This window comes from Portunus trituberculatus, chromosome 41 (assembly GCF_017591435.1).
Source record: "Portunus trituberculatus isolate SZX2019 chromosome 41, ASM1759143v1, whole genome shotgun sequence".
NCBI lineage: Eukaryota > Metazoa > Arthropoda > Malacostraca > Decapoda > Portunidae > Portunus > Portunus trituberculatus.
The window spans coordinates 42,203,055-42,228,312 of NC_059295.1; the positions used below are offsets into that span (position 1 = coordinate 42,203,055).

General features: G+C 39.3%; 1 protein-coding gene across 1 annotated transcript in view; it reads left to right on the forward strand.

The window, feature by feature from the left end:
• LOC123516630 (transcription initiation factor IIE subunit beta-like) overlaps positions 1 to 25,258 on the forward strand; it is a 73,131-nt gene that overhangs the window by 3,563 nt on the left and 44,310 nt on the right. The window contains exons 2-4 of the mRNA XM_045276205.1: positions 5,140 to 5,216; positions 6,774 to 7,071; positions 22,855 to 22,944. Of these exons, the coding sequence (XP_045132140.1) occupies positions 7,013 to 7,071; positions 22,855 to 22,944 (149 nt within the window). The 5' untranslated portion in view covers positions 5,140 to 5,216; positions 6,774 to 7,012. The remainder of the gene's footprint in view (positions 1 to 5,139; positions 5,217 to 6,773; positions 7,072 to 22,854; positions 22,945 to 25,258) is intronic.

Genomic DNA, 25,258 nt, shown 5'->3' on the forward strand with positions numbered 1-25,258 from the left:
CCTGTTCTCGTGCTATACATGATAGAGAGGTTGCCCACAAAAGGTACTTGAGCCTTCCATCTCCTGAATCTCATGCACTTTATATCTCTGCCGGAATCATGCCAAGTCTGTTCTTCAACTTGCCAAACACTCTTTCATAAATAGGAAATGTCAAAATCTTTCAAACTCAAACTCTCCTCGTGACTTCTGGCATCTAGCCAAAAACATCTCAAATAACTTCACTTCTTCATCTTTCCTCCTTTATTTCATCCTGATGGCACCACTGCCATCTCTTCTGTCTCTAAAGCTGAACTCTTTTCTCAAACCTTTGCTCACAACTCCACCTTGGACGATTCTGGGCTTGTCCCTCCTCTCCTCCTCCCTCTGACTATTTCATGTCTACAATCAAAATTCTTCGTAATGATGTTTTCCATGCCCTTGCTGGCCTAAACCCTCGGAAGGCTTATGGACCTGATGGGGTCCCTCCTATTGTTCTCAAAAACTGTGCTTCTGTGCTTGCACCTTGCCTGGCCAAACTCTTCCAACTTTGTCTATCGACTTCTACCTTTCCTTCCTGCTGGAAGTTCGCCTACATTCAGCCTGTTCCTAAAAGGGTGACCGTTCTAACCCCTCAAACTACCGTCCTATAGCTTTAATCTCTTGCTTGTCTAAAGTTTTTGAATCTATCCTGAATAGGAAGATTCTCAAACATCTGTCACTTCACAATCTTCTGTCTGATCGCCAGTATGGCTTCCGTCAAGGTCGCTCTACTGGTGATCTTCTGGCTTTCCTTACTGAGTCTTGGTCATCCTCTTTTAGAGATTTCGGTGAAACTTTTGCTGTTGCGTTAGACATATCAAAAGCTTTTGATAGAGTCTGGCATAAAGCTTTGATTTCAAAACTGCCCTCCTACGGCTTCTATCCTTCTCTCTGCAACTTTATCTCAAGTTTCCTTTCCGACCGCTCTATTGCTGCTGTGGTAGACGGCTACTGTTCTTCTCCTAAACCTATTAATAGTGGTGTTCCTCAGGGTTCTGTCCTGTCACCCACTCTCTTTCTATTATTCATTAATGACCTTCTTAACCAAACTTCTTGCCCTATCCACTCCTACGCTGATGATACCACCCTACATCTTTCCACGTTCTTTCAGAGACGTCCAACCCTTCAGGAAATCAACAGATCACGCGGGACGCCACGGAACGCCTGACTTCCGATCTTTCTAAGATTTCCGATTGGGGCAGAGAAAATCTAGTAGTTTTCAATGCCTCAAAACTCAATTCCTCCATCTATCAACTCGACACAACCTTCCAGACAACTATCCCCTCTTCTTCAATGACACTCAACTGTCTCCCTCTTCCACAATGAATATCCTCGGTCTGTCCTTTGCTCATAATCTTAACTGGAAACTTCACATCTCATCTCTTGCTAAAACAGCTTCTATGAAGTTAGGTGTTCTGAGGCGTCTCCGACAGTTTTTCTCGCCCCTCCAACTGCTTACTCTGTATAAGGGCCTTATCCGTCCCTGTATGGAGTACTCTTCGCATGTTTGGGGGTTCCAGTCACACAGCTTTGCTTGATAGGGTGGAATCGAAAGCTCTTCGTCTCATCAACTCCCTCCTCTGACTAACTGTCTTCAGTCTCTTTCTCACCGCCGAAATGTTGCATCCCTTTCTATATTTTATCGCTATTTTCATGGTAACTGTTCTACTGATCTTGCTAACTGCATGCCTCCCTCCTCCTGCGGCCACGCTGCACAAGGCTTTCTTCTTCCTCTCATCCCTATTCTGTCCAACTCTCTAATGCAAGAGTTAACCAGTACGCTCAATCATTCATCCCTTTCACTGGTAAACTCTGGAACTCCCTCCCTGCATCTGTATTTCCGAATTCCTACAACTTGTCTTCTTTTAAGAGGGAGGTATCGAGGCATTTGCTCCCCTAATTCTGGCTGACGGTTTTGGCACTTTTTGAACTCTTTGGAGAGCCAGCCCTCAAGTGGGCCTTTTTCTAACTTTCTTTTTTTTGCCCTTGGCTGGCCCTCTTCCCTACGTAAAAAAAAAAAAAAAAAGATACGTCTTCTTCAGAGCCCTTCTGACCTATAGTATAATTAGGTTAGGTTAAAGTTAGGGTTAGGTTAGTTTTGGTTATCATATTTTCATTCCCACATCATTTCAGCCAAGTGAAAGAGCTGCAAAGGGGAAGCCGGGAAATTAGGTGAGCTGGAGGGACCACTTTAATAGGACAGTGCCTAGTGCCTACCATCAATTATTTCACTACAGTTCTCACCATAAAGACATGAGTCACATAAGAGAGTTCATGGTTGGGTGAAACTGCAAATTGACCAAAGAAATTTTCCATAAATCTAGGTTTCCCCCACCTCTTTTTTTTTTTTTTTTTTTTTTTTTTTTGCTTATTTTATGTTGAAGCCATCCAAATACAACCATTGATGCATTCATTATTACCAAATGTCAGACTCTTTTCCTCCAGACATTTACCCAAAGATAAATAGAGTACACATAGTATTCATGGGTATTATAGGGTTACGTTTCCCAAAAACAGATTAACCGAAACGATCGCTAACATTGAAATTATCAACTACATACATGTATTTCGCGATGCGTAAATAAACGACACTTTCTATGTTGTTAGTTGTTATTTACACCTTTAGAATTGGTAGTACTTACCTTGAGGAGTGGATGTGATATATATATATCATATAGCTGCTTCAAACCCTTCAAATTCTTGATATATATATATATATATGGATGTGATATATATATGGAGTTGTTTTGGATGGGTGGAGTTTTTTTCGAGGTAGCAGGACGAACTTTGAAGTACGACGAGATGACTCCTATGGAAGTAGATGGGATTGCTTTTGAGGTGGATGGGGTAGCTTGGGAGGTGGATGGAGTTGCTGGTGAGTGGTTTGAAGAAAGATGAGATGACTGTCTGTTTTGCCATCCTTTTCTTTGCCTCAAATAGTTCTTTATACACTTTCATGTCATTTTCTATAGCATTAGTCACGCCATTACTTCGGTTTGGGTTGGGGTCATTCTCCTGGAGAAGATGTATGGCCTGGTTAATATGATTAAAAATCTCCTCGAAAATCTTGACGGAGAGGGTTCTTTCAGGCTCCTTGTCCTCCTCCATTTCCTCCAAAGTATTTTGTTTCTCCAACTCCATGAGGTCGTCGTTGGAGAGAGGCTCAGAATGACTGTCCAGCAGTTCTTGTACGTCATTCTCGTCCACCTCATTGAAGCCTGCCTTATGGGAGATATGAACGATGTCTTTCCTTACTGCTGTAACATCGACAGGGACTTCCTGTTTACGTTCCACGCACTCAGGCCACAAATTACGCCAACATCCATTCATTGCCGACTTGGACACCTCCTTCCATGACTCGTCGATGTTGTCGATCCCCTTTTTAATGTTATAATCCTTCCAAAATTGTTTCATGGTCGGCTTGTCAGGGGTGTCAATGCAGGCCAACAGCTGTTTCATGGTGCGCCGCTGGTAATAGGCCTTGAAAGTAGCGATGACTCCTTGGTCCATCGGCTGGATGAGGGCAGTTGTGTTTGGGGGCATAAACATGACCTCAATATTATCTGCCCAGTCATTCATGCTCTCTGGGTGGCTGGGGCGTTGTCACACAGCAAGAGAAATCTGTTAGCAATGTTGTTTTGGGCAGCATATTCTTTTAGGAATTTGGAGAGGTATCCTGTCACGTAACTTTGCATGATAACAGTCGTCATCCACCCTTTTGTTTGCCTTCCATACTACGGGCAAATATTCCTTAATATAGCCAGACAGAGCTCTTGGGTTTTGGGAATGGTAAATAAGGCATGGTTTAAGCTTAAGATCACCAGCGGCATTCCCCCCCACCAATAATGTTAACCTGTCTTTAGATGCCTTGAATCCTGGTGCCGACTTCTCCTCCTTTGCTATAAACGTTCTCGATGACATCTTCTTCCAATACAGGCCTGTCTCGTCAAAGTTTAGAACCTGCTTGGCTGAATAACCTCCTTCCTCGATGCGCTCTTTAAGCAAAGGCTTGAAGGCGTTTGCAGCGGTTGATCCGAACTGCTGCCTCCCCACTAACCTTGAGGTTGTGTAGACTCCACGATGTTTGAAACGTTCAAACCACCCCTTACTGGCCTTGAAGGACACTGTCTCGCCTATGTTGAATTCTGGTTTCAGGTCCTCCCACAGGCTCAGTGCCTTAGTAGTAACGAGTTGGGTAGAAAGAGGCATGCGGCGGTGTGTGTGGTCTTCAATCCATAGCCTCAGCAAACGTTCCAATTTTTCCATAATCGGTTCCCTGTTACGAGTTGTTGTGTGTTTGTGCAGGTTTGTGACTTGGTTGGCCTGCTGCTTCACTTGTACTTTTTCTGGAGAACTGTTGATACAGTTGATTGAGATAAACCAAGGGCACGAGCAATAGAGTTTACCCCTTCACCACCCTCATGACGAGTCACAATGTTCAACTTAATATCAAGGCCAATGCTCTTTCTCGATTTTTAGCCTTATCTCCGGTGGAGAACAATCGTTGGGTCGCTTGGAAGCCATCACTAAGTTCACTTGATCACAAATAAGCACAAAAAGAAGTTTAGAGCGAGCGTGATAGAGTTGTTGTTGCACAATCAAAACAGCGGGAAAGACTGTGGTGTGTTTACTGCACGGGCCGCGGGTGGATGGAGGCGCTGCGATCGCGATTGCGATCGCGATTGCGATTGGTCAATCCGATCGTTAACCGAATTTTGGCGATCGTTAACCAAAAAATAGGGATTAATTTGGAGGGATCGTATGAGCGAAATATCGTTAAGTAGTCGATCGTTAACCGAGGGACACCTGTACTATGTATACATAACATTTCAGGAAATTACTTTCCCTGGAATTTTTTTCAGGTATTTCATAAATTTGTAGCTTCTACTAGTAACTCCTTTCACCTTTGTTTTCCTATGGCTGACAAGCTTGGTAAGGTGAAGTTTTTAAGAGGACAGGCAATGTAGCAGGAGTATTCTCTCTGCCCCTTGCTGGGTAAGTTCTCAATCTTGCATCCCAAATCTCAGTCTCAATCTTGCTTCTCTTGTCTTGTCTTAGTAGCTGTCATGTCTTTAATAATTCTTACTAACTGAAATGTTTTGAATATTTTATCATTTCCAGAATCATCTTGTGATGCCTAAAACCTGATAAAGAAGTTTAATATTTGTTCCTCTTGTTTTGAAGAGGACATAGAAAAGGTGAGAGATGGTCCTTTTTTTATATCATAGTTTCTGTGTACGGTATCTGCTTTTTATGTATGAAATTTAAAATTTTAGTGATGTAAGACATAACATCAAAGCTAATTAGTATTTTTTTGTGATTGGTATGTAATATCACTTTTAAGTTTTTATCTCTGAAGTTAGTTCTGTCTGTCTTGCCTTCTCCCATAATCTGTGGTTTCCCATTTCGTGCTCAAATTGTTCATGACATGCCTTAACCATTTCCTTATTGATCTTATTACTGTCTTTCATATTGGTTTGCTTGGTTTGTTGCTTAGTTTATAAGGCTTTCTAGTCTTTTTATGTTATTACAATAATTTTTATCTTGTTTCTCTTTCATTAACTTGGGGATCAGCTATGCATCTTTGCCTCAAAACCAGATCATTATTGATCAGTAATTTAAAGTAATTTCAATATCATAGGATAACAGAGTTAGTCACTACATACATATGTACACAGTGAATAATTTGGTAGCTGTTGAACTGAACAAATTCTTTTCTTTATCCTGTTGCCTTCGTACAATAATTGTTGGATGTAAGAAATGTTTGCATACCAATAATGATGATGATAACTTCATTAGTTCAGGATGAAATATAGCTAATCAGTAGCAGTGCCTTTGCTCTAAAACTATTTGAGTGTGTACTTGTCCTTATATCTGGAGTGATTCATCAGTGCAGCAGTATTGCATCCATCCCAGTAGTACTGAGAAACCTCTTGCTTGTGTGTTCTATGTGGAATGCACCAGTGCCATTGCTAATTTTCCTCACTCCTTTTGCATGCAAGTTGGGATGATGAGTGTTGTGGTTAGCAGGTGGTTTGTATTATCAGATAATATGAACTACACACAGAAATGGGTATTCAATACATAATATTTATGTATTGAATACCTATAGCTGGTACAAATGCATGACCAATACATGACAAATGCAAAACTTGTGGAAATAATGCATGAAAGTCAGGATATAAGAATTTAGGGCTGAGCATGAAACTCAAAGATTGCAGAACTTGAAAGATATTTTTATAGTACTTTATGGTAACATGATGGGTCTAATTGGGCCTATTTAAGAGTTTATGGATTACTTGAATCAACTTGGTTATTTAGCTAGATGGGTGTATGCATAAAGAGAAGACTGTTGTACTTTGAAACATTATTCCCAACCAAGTAAAATTTGTGTTGGAGATAAAACTGCAAATGCTAAAGAAAATATATGAAATTATTTCAAGGGCTTACTTTACTTACTTTAGAATATGTTCAGTGATATATGCATATGTATAGATTGCAAATCATTATTGTTACTGAAATAGCCAGGACAATTTGATCCACAATTTGAATGAATCTGTATGACACAGTACTCATATTCTGCTTAGTATGTATTTCTAATTTTCTCCTTATGATGCATTTTATTTGATTTACAGGAGATATGTAAGCATATCCCTAATTTTACTTTCTTAATTAAGTGTATGATTACCATTATGTGTTCATTACTGCTATAAACTTTGTGTATAATCCCTAAGGCAGTTCTTGCACCTTTACAGTGTTACAGAAATCATCCTAGCAACTTGGAGAAAAGGATGCCAGTGACTCACTCAGTTGGACTCTTCAAGGGCTGCATCACCACAACCAACCATATCACTACCACGTTGTGTCCCCAAAGTGAACTGGAAACATACTTTGGCTACCATAGCTGCCAACACTATTATTGCTGCTGCCCTCAGTTCCCCCAGCACTACTACCTCTTCCTATAGCTGGTATTCGCTTCCCTAATTTGGACAGAATGGAGCGACAGCTGATGAAAGAGCGCAATGCCTTTTTGAAGAAGGCATTGGAAACCCCGTAAGTCTTCTAGTTTCTATCTTAGAAAACACCTGTTTGATTTATATATATATATATATATATATATATATATATATATATATATATATATATATATATATATATATATATATATATATATATATATATATATATATATATATATATATATATATATATATATATATATATATATATATATATATATATATATATATATATATATATATATATATATATATATATATATATATATATATATATATATATATATATATATATATATATATATATATATATATATATATATATATATATATATATATATATATATATATATATATATATATATATATATATATATATATATATATATATATATATATATATATATATATATATATATATATATATATATATATATATATATATATATATATATATATATATATATATATATATATATATATATATATATATATATATATATATATATATATATATATATATATATATATATATATATATATATATATATATATATATATATATATATATATATATATATACATAAGGTCTCGGTTTACGCCAGAGCTACGTTCCTGAAACATGACATAAGTCGATTTTGTACGTAACTCGAGTTTCCTGAAACATGACATATGTCGATTTTGTACGAACTCGACATTTCAAAGCATATTATCGAGTTTTCAACCAATCATTGTTTATGGTCATTCAGGTAAGTTAAAGATTATATTGTTATATTATTTACAACTATATAGGAATATGAAACAAGTTTGTTTTTGTTGTTGATTAGGGCCACGAATGCGAAGGACAGCAGGTTGCCGAGAGGGGTGGCCCTGAAGCCGCCAGGAGGGTGGGCAGGTCGAATGTTGTGACGCCCAGGGCAGACAGCTGGGAGCGTAGTGCAGTGCGGTGGGAGTAGAAGCGTGGGCAGCGGGGCAGGAAATGCAATAGGAAAGGGCAATAGGGATCAGCAGACAGGTGCAAACGGTGCAAGTGAGCTGCGAGTGTCGTGTGGCCCAGGCGAGGCTCCAGAGTTGTTATTGTTGTGATGGGTGCGCGAACCCTTAAGGTCGTCAACTTCCCCGTTGTCATGGCAACGGGCTTCCCATTTTCTTCTTCACTCCCTCACACACAGCTGCTGCCTCCCTTCTCATGTCTTTAATTACGTCCTCTTTTTCTTGTAGCGTAATGGTTTTCCTTTTCTTAGCATCACTGCTGTCACTAAGGAGTTTTCTCTTTGGTGCCATTGAGCAAGATACTAAGAACTTGAGTCAGTAAACGCAGAAGTAGGATAACACTCTTGCCAGGGGCGACGGTGTGGTGGAACTGAGGCAGGATGTTATTGTATTCAAGTGTGAGGTGGGTGGTGTGACGGGCAACCACCAACAATAACAATAAATCCCGAGCTTTACGATTTATAAATTTTCAATTTTTTAAAATTTTAAATTGCCTTATAGTGGACTGACGTAACTACGAGTTTGACGTAACTTGAGACCGACGTAACCCGGGACTTTATATATATATATATATATATATATATATATATATATATATATATATATATATATATATATATATATACAGGCAACCCCCGTTTAACGAAGGGGTTACGTTCCTAAAAAACACTTCGTTAAGCGAAACTTCGTTAAGCGAACCGATTATAACAAGTTTAACCCCTGGTTTGAACTTCCATTGAGAGTAAGCAAAGTGAGAATGCATCATAGTACAGTAAAAGGTTTAATGAAAGTAAAAATTATGAAGTTAAACATTTAGGTAGTTTAATTTAAGGCATTATAATGTACACTAATGTATGTATGTACGTAACTTTATAATGTTGATGATCTTAACTTTATGAAGGGAGGGAGAGTGAAACGGGAAATACACTAACCGGCAACCTGTGGAATGTAAACAAAGTGCGCATCATGGTACTGCATACAAAACTTATGTACCACATTTCCACAAGGCTTTCCATTTTATCCATTGTAGAGTCACGAGTTCTGGTGGTTCTTTAGCTTGCAAGGAAGATGAGGTCTCACTAGCCTTCTTAATAGAGTCTCTTGACTTGAAAATAGTAGACAGTAGATGGAGTCAAGCCATGGTGGGAAGCAATGTTATTAGTTTTCTGGCCTTTCTCTTGTCTGTGAATAATACCCAGCTTCACTTCGAGAGTAAGACACTTCCTGGTCTTCTTAGGAACGTTAGGCCACATTGCAGGGTGTTTTGGTGGTAAGTTGAACTAAGGAAGATAAGCTGCTGGTGACGCTGTTATGCTTTGACTGGGCAGTGAGTGGTGCGTGTGATCTTGATTTTGATCTTGATGCTACAGGTGACACAGGATTTCTTCTGAGTCAGGCCTTTGTATCGGCAGAGCCTGTGTTGTCCACGAGAGGCTTGATCTTGATCTTTATTCTACAGGTGTGTCAGGATTTCTCCTGAGGCAGGCCTTAGTACCAGCAGCTCCTGATGTATTCAAAAGCCTGTCAGCTTGCATGAAACAGTGGGGCTTTCAAATTTTGAAAAATTACCTGGATAAAACCTCCATTTGCCGGATTTAAAGCCGGACAAGAGTTTGGTGTTCGATTTCAAAGACAGATCGGTATAGATAAATACACGTGAAACTTACACAAGTCTGCGTTATAGCAAAATTATCTACAGTTGCTAATAAAAAACAGTACAGATGTGTGTCCGGCATTGGCATGTGTTACGCCCCACGTGGTGAGATGATGATGATGATGGTCGTCGAACCTCCTGTTACTTCTATTCTTCCTGATCCTGCCTTTCTTTTATTTTTCTTTCTTTGTCTTCCACATCTGGTGCAAAGTTGCCTGTATATATATATATATATATATATATATATATATATATATATATATATATATATATATATATTTTTGCCGTTATTCCGGTATAACCTGTATAGGGTAAAGTGTAGACCCCGGACATTTTCCATTGCCGGACATTTGCCATTCCCGGACAAGCCTTCCCTTTTAGTCCGCAAATCGAGGTTGAGTGTATATAAAACTTCGTTAAAGCATGTTCGTTAAACGAGCAGATGGTAGTAAATGAAACTTTCGTTATAGCAAAATTTTGTTGTGTAAACCGTTAACGGGGTGCTGTATAACATATATATTATTAATAGTAGACAAATAGAGAAATTTGTCTCTTAGCTCACAACAAAGAATTAATAAGACAAATAGAGAAAGCTCAGCAAAAACTTAACAATGCTGAAGTTGCTCACGCCTTCAATATCGCCTGCAAACAAGAGAATATATATATATATATATATATATATATATATATATATATATATATATATATATATATATATATATATATATATATATATATATATATATATATATATATATATATATATATATATATATATATATAAATACATACATATATATGTGTGTGTGTGTGTGTGTGTGTGTGTGTGTGTGTGTGTGTGTGTGTGTGTGTATATATATATGAAATATGGATTATTTATGGGCTAAAGGAGACCTATCTGAAAGCTCACCAGTTTGGGAAATGTTACCCAGAGAGGAAGCCCTTCACTCTTGGACCGTGGCCAGGAATTGAACCCATGTAATTGGAGAGCCCCACTGTCCCCAAGGCCCCTTGAAGGATGGATGGGAAAGAGGAGACCTAATAATGATGTATAAGTTAGTAAACTGTATGGAAGAGATAGATAGACAAGACCTTGTAACACTAACGGAGATTGGAGATAGACCAACAAGGGGACATTCCAAGAAGATTATGAAAAGTCAGTGTTTGAGGAACATTAAAAAGTTCAGTTTCCCACATAGGACATTGGACATCTGGAATGGATTAAGTGATGAGATCGTAATAACAAAAGTGTGCACAAATTTAAGAAGTTGGATAAATGTAGACATAGAGACAGGTCACTATGAGCCCTGCTCGAACACTGTAACATACAACTAGCTAAATACAACTAAGTAAACACACACACACACACACACACACTAAGGAATCTAAATTTAAAAGGCCACAGGGTAATAGAGAGAGAGTCTATATGAAAGAGATTAAAGTAACCAAGCTTGAAATAAAAGAGTTAATGAAGGAACTGGATGAAGAGAAGGCAATGGGACCGGATGAAGTCTCAGGCAGAATACTGAAAGAATGTAGGGAAAAACTAGCAAGTCCTATATACAACATCATAAAATGCTCAATAGAAAATGGAACAGTACCAGTAGAATGGAAAAGAGCTGAGGTGGTTCCCATATACAAGAGCGGAAGGAAGGAAGAACCTTTAAATTACAGACCGGTATCACTAACTAGTGTAATATGCAAGATGTGTGAAAGAATAATAAAGAAACAATGGATCGAGTTCCTTGAAGACAAAAAATTAATATCAAATAGCCAATTTGGTTTTAGAAAAAGACGGTCGTGTGTAACTAATTTATTGAGTTTCTATTCTAGAATAGTTGATAGAGTACAAGAGAGAGAGGGATGGGTTGACTATATTTATTTGGATTTAAAAAAGGCATTTGACAAAGTGCCGCATGCAAGATTACTGTGGAAGTTAGAGGAGAAGGGTGGCTTAAAAGGAAGCACATTGAGATGGATGAAAAATTATTTGAGGGGAGAGAAATAAGGATGGTATAGTCTGACCGAGCTTAATTTACGGCTATGGGGGGGCGAGGGGAACTCTACAGTGCTGACACGTTTCCAAAAAATGTGATGTGAAATGGAAGTTATTGGTGTACAAGGCATCGCAAGTACCATCAATTCAGATGTATAAAATTTTGACTTGTGTATATAGATGGCTGAATCAACAGTAACCATCATATGCATAAAAAAACTATATAGTACCATACAAACATGGCATACATATTCAACAGTGTTGCTGACATCAACTGTAGTAACTTATAATGGTACTTAGCGTATGTTTAGGGTGTGTAATAATATCAGCGTTACAGATATAAGATAATGAGCATGGAAAAAAGAAATAATCTATTATCCAAAGTAAAAAAAAAATAGTTGGTCTTGTGAGTGGCGGCAATACTGATGAACCCAGCCTGGCCAGGCTTGTAGTACCAGATGTTGTTATAATTATAAGATAAAATGCTCACATTTACTGGCTTTTACAGTAATTTCAAGGGTGAGGCATAATCGCATTCATAATTCGTAAGCCAAGCTAATGTGTAGTTTCTATTTTTACAAAATAGTAGGTATATGCCAATACCTAAGTGAAAAAAAGAAGCATTTTTCACTTGTGAGCGGCAACTCTTCCACACCCAGTTGGTGGCCTTGACACATTGTGGTGGCGATGTGACTGACCTCGTACACTATATATATATATATATATATATATATATATATATATATATATATATATATATATATATATATATATATATATATATATATATATATATATATATATATATATATATATATATATATATATATATATATATATATATATATATATATATATATATATATATATATATATATATATATATATATATATATATATATATATATATATATATATATATATATATATATATATATATATATATATATATATATATATATATATATATATATATATATATATATATATATATATATATATATATATATATATATATATATATATATATATATATATATATATATATATATATATATATATATATATGTATATATACAATATAAATGACTCTGCTTACCTTTGATTCTTTAGTAAGAGAGAGAGAGAGAGAGAGAGAGAGAGAGAGAGATAACAGAACAGTAGTGAAAACGTGGCAACACTGTACAGAGACGCTTGCACCCCCATGGCCGTAAATTAAGGCTGGTCAGACTATAGTTAAAGATATGAAGTCCAAGTGGAGAGCAGTAGAAAGCGGAGTGCCACAGGGGTCAGTATTGGCACCAATACTTTTCCTCATTTATATTAACGACATGCCAGAAGGAGTAAACAGCTACATAAATCTGTTTGCAGATGATACGAAACTGTGCAGAGTTATAAAGCAAAAGGAGGATTGTGAAATACTGCAAGAAGACCTAAATAAGGTCTGGGAATGGAGTAAAAAGTGGGAAATGGAATTCAATGTGAACAAAAGCCATGTCACGGAAATGGGAAAGAGTGAAAGACGACCCGTGGGAATCTATAAGATGGGAGATGGAGTAGAACTAGAGAAAGTAAAAAAGGATAAGGACTTAGGAGTGATGATGGAAGAAAACAATCAACCGGTAAGCCATATTGATAGAATTTTAGAGAAACATATAATTTGCTAAGGAATATTGGAGTAGCTGGAGTAGGCAGTAGTCACCTGCCGCCCGGTGGAATACTCCAGGAGAGGTACTTACGGGGATGTAGGCAGTGCTGCAGACTGAGTGATTCCCCGTGTCCTCTCTTCCCGGTTCCCTTTGTGGTCTCATTTATACAATTGAGCAGCTGCAGCCTGCCCTCTAAAGACAACTTCTACTACTTCCTACACTACACTACAACACCTTACACTTTTACACTCTCTTCAAATCAAAATTTAATAATGGCTTCACCACGCCCTGCCTCGGAGTCCCCCTCTGGGGAGGGGACCATAAATGTCCCCAGGTCGGACTGCCCTCTGCTGTCGACCTTGGGTGTCTTGACACTTCATCTAATACTTTCACTATCAATTTCTGCAACATTCGTGGCCTTCGTTCTAATTTTCAATCTGTGGAACACCACCTCTCCTCTACTAAACCTCATCTTCTCTTCCTAACTGAAACACAGTTGTCTGTGACTACTGACAGCAGCCCTTTTCTGTTCCCTCCTACTTGCTCTATCCTCATTTTCAATCCAAAGCTGGATGTTGCGCATACGTGCGTAACGACACCACTTGCTCTCGTGCCCACAATCTTGAATCTTCAGAATTTTCTACCATCTGGCTAAGACTTCAATGTCACTCTCTAACTAAATTCATCTGTGCTGTATACCTCTCACCTAATTCCTCTGACTATGTAAAATTCTTTGACTATTTGACTTCCAAGGTGGAGCACATCTTATCTCACTTTCCTTTTGCTGAGATCTCCATTTTAGGGATTTCAATGTTCACCACCAGCTTTGGCTTTCATCTTCTTTCACTGACCAACCTGGTGAACAAACCTTCAACTTTGCTATCCTTCATGACCTAGAGCAGCTAGTGCAGTTCCCTACCCGTATTCCTGACCGCCTTGGAGACACGCCCAACATTCTTGATCTTTTCCTAACCTCCAACCCTTCTGCTTACTCTGTTAAACTTTCCTCTCCGTTGGGCTCCTCCGACCACAATCTAATTTCCGTTACCTGTTCTATCACTCCAGTGCAGCCTCAGGACCCGCCTAAGCGGAGGTGCTTCTGGCATTTTAACTCTGCTAAGTGGGAGGAACTAAGGCAGTACTATTCTGATTTCCTTGGGATGATTATTGTTTTCATGTCAGAGATCCTTCTCTTTGTGCCGAGCGCATAACAGAGGTGATTATCTCTGGCATGGAGCTATACATTCCTCATACTTTCTCTAACCCTAAAGCTAAAAAGCCTTGGTTTAACTCTGCTTGTTCTCGTGCTGTCAATGATAGAGAGGCGGCTCACAAACGGTTCCGTAGCCATCCAACTGCTGAAACTCATGCCCTATATATTTCTGCCCGTAATCATGCCAAATCTATTCTCCAACTTACTAAAACTCTTTCATCAATAGAAAATGTCAAAGTCTTTCCAATTCTAACTCCTCTCGAGATTTCTGGCATCTAGCCAATAATATCTCTAACAACTTTACTTCTTCGTCTTTCCCTCCTTTACTTCATCCAGATGGCTCTACAGCTGTCTCTTCTTTTTCTAAAGCTGAACTCTTCGCTCAAACCTTTGCTACCAACTCAACTTTGGATGATTCTGGGCATATTCCTCCTACTCCTCCACCCTCTGACTACTTCATCCCTAAAATTAAAATTCTTTATAAAGACGTTTTCCTGGCCCTCTCTGGCCTTGATTCTCGGAAGGCTTACGGTCCGGATGGAGTCCCTCCTGTTGTTCTCAAAACTGTGCTTCCGAACTCGCTCACTGCCTGGTCAAACTCTTTCATCTGTGTCTCTCTACTTCTATTTATCCTTCTTGCTGGAAGTTTGCTCACATTCAACCTGTCCCTAAAAAAGGTGACCACTCCAATCCTTCTAACTACCGCCCTATAGCTTTGATTTCCTGCCTTTCTAAAGCCTTTGAGTCTATCCTTAATAGGAAGATAATGAGGCATCTATCAGCTCACAACCTTCTCTCTGATTGCCAGTATGGTTTCCGTAAAGGCAGATCTACTGGTGATCTTCTTACTTTCCTAACTGAATCTTGGTCATCCTCTTTAGGGACTTCGGTGAAACCTTTGCTGTCGGCCTTGACATATCGAAAGCCTTCGATAGAGTCTGGCACAAATCTTTAATTTCTAAACTACCCTCCTACGGATTCTATCCTCTCTGTACCTTCATCTCCAGTTTCCTTTCCGATCGTTCTATTGCTGCTGTAGTAGACGGTCACTGTTCTTCCCTAAAACTATCAACAGTGGTGTTCCACAGGGTTCTGTCCTATCACCCACTCTCTTTCTATTATTCATCAATGATCTCCTAAATCTGACTCAATGCCCTATCCACTCCTATGCTGATGATACCACCTTGCATTATTCAACAGCGTTCAACAGACGCCCAACCCAACAACAATTAAATGACTCAAGGCGAGATGCTATAGGACGCCTAACTTCTGATCTTTCACTTGTTTCTGATTGGGGCAGAGAAAACCTGGTTTTGTTCAATGCCTCAAAAACTCAATTTCTACAACTATCTACTCGACATAACCTTCCAGACAACTATCCTCTCTTCTTCAATAACACTCAACTTCCCCTCTCCTCTACACAGCTTTACTAAACAAGGTGGAATCTAAAGCTTTTCGTCTTATCAACTCTTCTCCTCTAACTGACTGTCTTGATTCTTTAAGTCACCGCCGCAATGTTGCATCTTTATCTGTCTTCTACCGCTGTTTTCATGCTGTCTGCTCTTCTGAACTTGCTAACTGCATGCCTTCCCCCCTCCTGCGGCCTCGCTGCACAAGACTCTCTACTTCTTCTCATCCCTATTCTGTCCATCTTCCTAATGCAAGAGTTAACCAGTATCTTCACTCCTTCATTCCCTACACTGGTAAACTCTGGAACTCTCTACCTGTGTCTGTATTTCCACCTGCCTATGACTTAAACTCTTTCAAAAGAGGAGTGTCAAGACACCTCTTACGTTAACTGGACCCTCCTTTTAGATTTTTTGTTTTTCTCTTCTCCTACTTTCCTCTTAACAGGGCCTGGCAACCAGCGGATTTTTTTTTTTCCAACACTTTGTTTTCCCTTGGCCAGTGCCCTTGTAATGTAAAAAAAAAAAAAAAAAAAAAAGCATTTCACTACATGGACAAAGAAATGATGAAGAAATTGATAAGTACTATAATAAGACCCAGATTGGAATATGCACGAGTAGTGTGGACCCCTCATAAAAAGAAACACATAAGAAAGTTGGAGAGACTACAAAAAATGGCTACAAGAATGGTTCCAGAATTTGAAGGGATGACATATGAGGAGAGACTAAAGGCTATGGATCTGCCAACCCTGGAACAAAGAAGAGAGAGAGGAGATCTGATACAAGTTTATAAATTGACCAATGGAATGGACCAAGTGGATAATGAGAAACTGATCCTGAGAGAAGAATATGACATTGGAAGCACAAGATCGTATAGTAAAAAGCTGAGAAAAGGAAGATGTCTGAGAGATGTTAAAAAATATAGTTTCCCACAAAGATGTATTGAGACGTGGAACAGTTTAAATGAAGAAGTAGTGTCTGCAACGAGTGTGCATACTTTTAAAGTAAGGTTGGATAAGTGTAGATATGGAGACGGGGCCACACGAGCATAAAGCCCAGGCCCTGTAAAACTACAACTAGGTAAATAGCTAGGCGGATATATGACTAAATTGTTCATTTTGGGTTAAAAGCATGACATTTGGCAGAAAGTTAGGCTAGGCCTATATGATGATTTTCAGATATGGGGCCATCATGAACTCTGCCCAGGAGGCGAATGGCAGCCATTTTCCAATATGGCCGCCAGTAAAATGTACATAACCTAATTCAGGGTAATTTTGTCAGCATAACGTGTTTAAAAGTGGATTAAATGCTTTCAGATTAATAAGATATTTATTATGACGTTCTGAGGGTAACTACATATTTGACCTATGATGACCTATGATGACCTTGGTTGACCTTAAAATGACAATTTTTGCGAAAATAGGGGGAAATACCCCTTTTTTACCCAAAACATCATATTTTTTCGGATTTTTGTCCTCGGTAAGTTTTATTACCATAGTATCGCTCGGTCGAGTCAATCTCCGACCGTCATCAGGCGGTTGCTGACCCTGAGAAAGGCCTAATAATATGTTGAATATGGACAACCTACTTCAAAAAATACGTAAACAAAGCTGAACCGTTACGCGAACTTGAGCCCTATATGTAGGTAATACATAGTGGTACACAATACACTCGTACAATACACTCAATACACAAAGAGTGGGGTACAAAATGTCATTACTACACAAACTATACACTGACGGTCCAGTACCGTACACACCCGAGCCTCAGCCGATAGCCCCAGTGAGTGTCACTGTTAGTTTTCACAGTCACCTCCACACTGGCAGAGAGCAGTACACCTCAAGGCCGCCTTGTTGCACTTGCAGTGACCTCTGCAACCTTTTCTGCAGCCACAGCACAGCAGCTCTCGAGAGGAGATGCTGGCCTCAGGAAGGGTAGTCCACAGTGGCTTCCAGTCTGGTGGCTCTGTCCAACCCCAGTCTCCTGGAGATGGAAGGGCAGGAGCGGCAGTAAAGGCTTGCCCCCCAGATGTGGCCAGCCTGGTAGACTGCCCTCTTGGCATGCTGCACCAGTGCAGCTCTCGTTGGCGGCAGCGATTCCATTGGCATGCCCCGCTTGGTGAAGAGATGCTGGCGCACTTCGTCAATGCTGTCCAGGTCACTGGTGCGGTCATACAGGAAGACTGTGAAGTGCTCCAGCATGGTCATAGCTTCATCATCTATCTCTCCAGGAGCATCGCACAGGAGACCAAACGTGGCTGTTACATCATCAAAGGCATTCCAGGTCTGCCATGCTAGCTTCTTCCTCTTCTGGTGAAGGATGAGACGACATCACACCCTGTGTAAGCATGGAACATAGGTAGAGCAGTGGCTCTTTCAGGACCAATGCGAGATGCTATTTCGTCGGCAGGTATGTATTTGAAGTTCTGGCCAGTCCCAAAAGCAATCCACAGGTGCTTTAAGTGTAGCCTTGGCACTGCAGCGACTGACAGGACCACCACATCGGTATCAACTGTACGCAGGACAATCTTCTGGCATCCTTGTCGGACAGCATCAGCAGTGTGCAGCAGCATTCTTGTGTCGGCTTCTTCCTGAGTACAGGGCTCAGTGCTGCAGTGATGCTTTCATCTGGTGGATTGCAAAGAACACCATCACCTAGGGTGGCAACAAGCTGCTTTCCATCTGGTCGGTGCTGCATTTTCATTGTGCATCTAGCCAGGAATGTGAACAGTTCCTGCTTGTTTGCATCAAGTCTCAGAAACTGCTGCCAGTTGCCAGGTAAGTTGTTGTTCCTTGAACCCGGCGTCTGATCCCTTTCCGCGGCGCTTTCTGGTTTCAGACTTCAAGCTGTTCTCAAGGTACTGGTCCCACACTATATCCACCCTGTCTGCTCGCTCCAGCTGCTTTTCAATGTAAGGCAAGAAGACTTTGTCTGCATAGTCATTGAATGTTGTGCAAACAACTGGCTTCAGCATGTTCACAAGCGCAGCACCATCGAGGATGATCGCATCAGAATCGGGAGCATCAATGCTACACTCAACACTGCTAGTGAGGCAGTCAAGAAGATCTGACTTCTTGCCCTGGCGTAACTTGCCATCCTGAGACAGAGACGGTGGGCACCTCTGATTTTCGTGTCTGAAGAATTCATTTAGATCACCGTCTCGTGATTGACACGCAATGTACAGTCGCGAAAATAGTGAGCAGTCACTCTTAAGAGACTGTAACTTGGACGTGGACTGAATAGGGTTAATGGAGCAAAATTCTAGCATTTTGGGGTTCAAAATTTTTTTATGACCACAAAAATTCATTTTTGAACTTCTGATATTAAAATCTGGATTTATTTCGTATATTTTTCAATTTGACCTGACATGACCTAAGATGACCTTTACCTGACATTGACCTCATAAATAGATAAACTGATGTAAAGTTAATCTCCATGTCAAATATCAATCGCCTTGGGCGAAAAATGGGCTAGTTATAAAAGCTACAGCTGAGTTACCTACGAAATAGTCGATTTGTGACAAAATTTTGACTTTTGACACGTTATAAGTCCCACATTTTTGACCAATTTCAATGTTATTTTTTTTTGTTAGAAGCCCTATGAATTCTTCTTAGGATGTGGGTTTGGTTTTTGCTCCCTGTTTTTTGGTTTTGGAACAGTCCTCGAAAAACCGTAGGGAGGGGGCATATAATATTCTACTGGCGGCCATATTGGAAAATGGCTGCCATTCGCTTCCTGGGCAGAATTCATGATGGCCCCATATCTGAAAATCTTCATAAGGGTCTAGACTAACTTTGTGCCAAATGCCATGCTTTTAACCCAAAGTGAACAATTCGGCCATTTTTTGTCATATATCCGCCTAGCTATAAATACACACACACCGCTTAGTGTAGTGGTTATCACACTTGGCTCACAATTGAGAGGGCCCGGGTTCGAGTTCTAGGAATGGGTGAGGCAAATGGGCAAGCCTCTTAAGGTGGAAATTCGTTAATTTGGTCAAAAAAATTGAAAAATTGGAAACTTGGTACTTGGGTTCGTCTCTGGAGAGGGAAGCCATGGCCGAAGTTGCCAGGCACATAACGCACTGCTTACCTGGTAATGGCGGGTTTAAAGGGCCGGCCCTTTCAATACCCAAGCATGCATACGCCTTTTTCTTCTAGTCTTTGTTTTGCTTGTATTTATTTTTTTTTGAGCTGTTTTATTTATTTTTGCGTGATGTACGATAGTTTAGTATCAGGCAGTGAGGGTGAGGAAGACGCTACTCCCTCAGTACCAATCGATACAGCCTTAGGAAGTGCGCGTGCAGCCTACCTGTTGATCGATTTTACACGTGTTGGTTCCCAAATTGTGACAATGTTGACATGTAAGGCCATGATGTAACATGGCATGAAACTATCTAAACAGCCACTACCAGCCTCCAAGCAGTTGTCAAGGGATTATGTAAGTACATATCTGAGTTTGGTACATATTGGAGTGAGTTATTTTTTTTTTTTTATACCATGTGGGCTTTTCACGGGAATTTATGGGCTAAAGGATACTTTTAGGGTACCTCCTATCTTAAAGCCCACCTGCTAGGAAACCGTTGCCCGAGTGAGGAAGCGAGTTATGTGGGGTTTTGAAGATGTTCACAGAAAATGCGTTTTCTCGACTTTCAGTTTTTCAGCATATACTGTTGAATAACTTTTTCAGTAATTGGTCAATTTCAAAAATTTTGCAGCAAAATGATCAACAACCTCATCTTAACAAATGCCAGCATGATAATGCATGAACTCACTCAAATAAATTTACAACAGGCTTATAAACTCAAATTTTTGATGAAAAAAAAAAGGTAACAATTTGGCGTGTAATGAAATTGTTATAACATAGGTTATGTGTATGCCGATGCTAACATTTATTTGTTGTTATGTATATTATATGTGGTTAAGAGGAAATTGCCACACTGTTATTAGTTTTGATTTTATAATGGTATTTTGAATTATTTTCTTATCGCCGAAAAAATATTTATTGCAAAAAAACTACGCCACATTTGTGTACCAAATTAACACTGAAGACGTACACCATAAACGTACACCTTGTGTATAAATATTATTGAATTCGGTGAAAAAATAGCAATGGGAGAGCCAAAAAACCGATATTGATATCGAGTCATCGAATTACCACCTTAAGGAGACCATCCGGTTAAGTTTTCAAAAAATTGAAAATAAGGAAGTATGTGAGTAGTTTTTTTTTCACTGATAGATGATTATTACAAGATGTTAGTTTAGTAGTTACAAGCGAATCAAACCATAAATAACTGCATGAAAAAAAAAAAAACTCAATTTTTCTTAAATAACATTTTTCCTATTAACTTTGTCACCGGAGAGCAGATTTCAATTTTGCTGGTACTTATAGAAAGTATGTTATATAACAAAACTTTCCATCTCATAGAATTTTGAATTTTTTTATTTTGATGGCCATTATGATTGCTTTTTTTTTTTTATTAAAAAAAAATTTTTTCTTTTTAATTACATTGTGGCACAAAATAAATTTTTCAAAATTCTATGAGATAGAAATGAAGCAGCTTCGTTGGGCTTCAAAATGATACCTCAAAATTGAAAGCCCGTTGAGAAATGTGGGAGAAGATATAATTTGAATGATAAAAAAGTGAAAACTGAGAAAAAGACAAAAACCCAGAGATGTCATTTTCATCCTCTATGACACTGTACATTTATTTGGGTTGAATATTTCATGCTCATACACCACCATGTACATCATATATGTTTTTAGGCAGGTTTAGAATATGGCACCTGGTCCCCCCTACAATGACTGTATGTATTAGTTGCTCGAAGGCGAGGGTGTCTCCCATCAGTGCATGGTTGGCACAACTTGTAATTTCCTCTTGCACTGTTTGTTTAGACATTGTAAGGCAAAAAAAGCAGGCAAAATAGGCTGGATTGTGGCTTGCAAGATGTGACACAACGGGCGAGATACTCAATATATCCTCCTCCCGTCGCAGTCACATGGATACTGAAATGGAAGGGGAGAGGTGTGTTCCTGTGTACGCCATAGTACTGAGTTGCCAGCGCCTGCCATTCCTTACCAAAGAAACCACTTTTCATGGCTTTTTCTGTGCTTATCATCATTTGTGGTACAGCGAGGTGGGGAGGGGAATTCCAGGGCTGCGTTGGGTGGGGCAGGGGCTCTTTAAAGTTTAAATACCCCAAGTAGCTTAGCGTATTTCCCCAAAATACTCCATCACTATGTTGCCATTTGTTTGGGGATGCTCTGGTGGTGTTTTGGGGATTTTTGGTATTTTTCAGATTTTTTGGTACTATGGCCAACGGACGGTCCCCTTAATGTGTAGCCCCTGTTCACCTAGCAGTAAATTGGTACAGGATTTAACTCGAGGGGTTGTGGCCTCGCTTTCCTGGTGTGTAGAGTGTATGTTGTGGTCCCAGTCCTACCCGAAGATCGGTCTCTGAGCTCTGAGCTTGCTCCATAATGGGGAAGACTGGCTGGGTGACCAGCAGACGACCATAGTGAATCACACACACACACACACACACACACACACACACACACACACACACACACACACACACACACACTGAATAACACTGTGCTCTACAAAGTAACATTTATCTTTGTCATGGAAACTCATGTTTTTATTCTCTCTCTCTCTCTCTCTCTCTCTCTCTCTCTCTCTCTCTCTCTCTCTCTCTCTCTCTCTCTCTCTCTCTCTCTCTCTCTCAAGTTCAGTGCTGTAAAACTTAGTACTAATCCTGTGGCATCATTAACATATGGAATAGGTTTGGTGTTTATCAACAACTAAGTACGAGTAACACATATGTATTTGTTCTGTGGTTTCTGTGGATTTCTATTTTTTATTCTGTTTGTCTCATCATTGTTTGTATTTCTCTGTTTCAGATTAGAAGTCAAAAAGAGGCCCCAAATACCACCACCTCCTGAGCCTCAGAAGAAGAAGGTTCCTAAGTCCCTTGCATCAGACCCCAATGCGTAAGAATTAGAAGTAGAGCTGTTTGGACACTTTTGGATGTCAATTTCTTTTTCTGTGATCAGTCTTCCTCAAGACTTGATTTCCACACCTTTTGTGATCTACAGATTTGCAGTTTACTTTCATTTTCAAGATGTTTAACTTGCTGAGCTAATCATTCTGATTATTATATTTTTAAAGTTTTGTTTTTGTACAGCACGATCCATAATTCAACTGATCACATTACTTGCTGAGGCTTTCTGTCCAGAGTTGAAATGTTCTTTTACTCTCCTACTGGGCTACCTCTGACATAAGAACATAATAATAGTATAAGAAAATAAGGGAATCTGCAGGTAGCCAGACATTGCACTTTATCTATAAAACATATTTTCTTATAATTCTGCTTAAATTTATCTTATCTTATGAAGCTTCATATTGACTTGGCACCCCCCTTCTGATAACTGAGTATTCTTGTCATCATCAGTTCTGTTTGAGAACCAATTTCTTCCTATCTCCCATTTTAAATCTAACTTTATCAAGCTTGAACCCAGTTTTTCTTCTATCATGATTTCTAATTCAAATGATTTTCTTTACATTATCCTTGTATTTTTTCTTCTATCATAATTTCTAATTCAAACAAGTTTCTCTATCATCTTTGCTATATTCTTTACAATCCTTAAATCCCTATGTTAAATCCTTTCTTAATCTACTTCTTTTCTTATGTAATGTGAACATTGTTGAGATAGTTATATGGACAGTTGAGTAGTGAGTTGAGTTGAGTAGTCTCAGATCGACCCATGAATACTTTTAATACTATAGCAATTTGACAAAAAAGTCTTCTTCAGAGAGATATGGTACAACACAATCCTCATGGCTCCCAGGTAGAAAGCTATCACCACTCCTGAATTGGGCCTGTTGTTATTGTTGGAAAGCAAGTGTATGAAGTCATCCTTCTTATTAGGTTTTCTATACACAAAATTTCACACACTGGCCATTATACTTGAGATCCAAGAAGATATATAGTGCCAAGTTCCTGGAGGAGGAGCTCAACATATAACCATTGCTTGCCCATTTGCCTCGTCCCGGTAAGCGGCGAGGCAAATGGGCAAGCCTCTTAATGTGTGGCCCCTGTTCACTTAGCAGTAAATAGGTACGGGATGTAACTCGAGGGGTTGTGGCCTCACTTTCCCGGTGTGTGTTGTGTGTTGGTGTGGTCTCAGTCCTACCCGAAGATCGGTCTATGAGCTCTGAGCTCACTCCGTAATGGGGAAGTCAGACTGGCTGGGTAACCAGCAGGCGAATGAGGTGAATTTTAATAAGCTGATGTATCTGCTAGGTTTATTATACTGGTTAAGCAAGAAAGTATCAACACTCACACGAAGAGTTAGATCCACATCAACAAAAAAGGTAACTGAGTACTTGACAAGAATAGGGATAAACATTGCCCATACATTGGGTAACACAACGGGAGTGTTGTATACAAAATCCCTGTGGTTCATGTGTATTATGTGTATTATGGAGAAATAGCAAGAGACTGAAAGGAGGAAATATAAGCACAACCTGCCTGTACCACTATAGAACTGCCAACTCTAGTTATACATGGTGATGAAGAGGATCATTTATGGGACTAGGCTGAAGGGAAAGGAGAACTGTGAAAGCAACATGCATAGCCACGAGGAAAACAACCTGGCAATGGGGCAAAGATGGACCAATCACAATGTTCCATTGCCAGACTTACCATGGGCTGAGCTACGAGAAGTGTACATATACAGTGGAGACTCAATTCTGGAACTTAATTAGTTCCAAATGGCCGTTTGAGCATTAAAAAGTTCGACTATTGATACCTATAAATCAGGTAATTCATTCCAACCATTGCCAAACCCAAGTTTAGAAAAAAAGCAGCAGTTTAATTTTGCAGTTGCCGCTAGCATTGGTGCACAGAAGCAAGGTTAGCCTGTCTTTCATGGGCTTGTGTGACAATCACTTCTCTTCCTTTGTTATATAGATCATGTTTGGTAGTTGTTTTTTTTTTTCCAAAACAGGCCAGTTTCATCACAATTAAAGATCTGTTGTGGGCTTAAGCACTCCTTATCCACAAATTTCTTAAATTCAGGCACAAATTACTCAGCGGCAACTCTGTCAGCACTTGCGGGCTCGCCGTGCGTCACAAAATTAATTCCAGTTCTTTTCTTGAAATTCACAAACCACCCTTTACTTGCTTTAAAATCATCATTGCAGTCAGATGTAGTATCAGAAATAAGATCACGATGCAGCAGCCTTGCCTTTGCACAAATTATGCCCTCTGGCAAAGAATCACCAGCCATCTGCCTTTGGTTT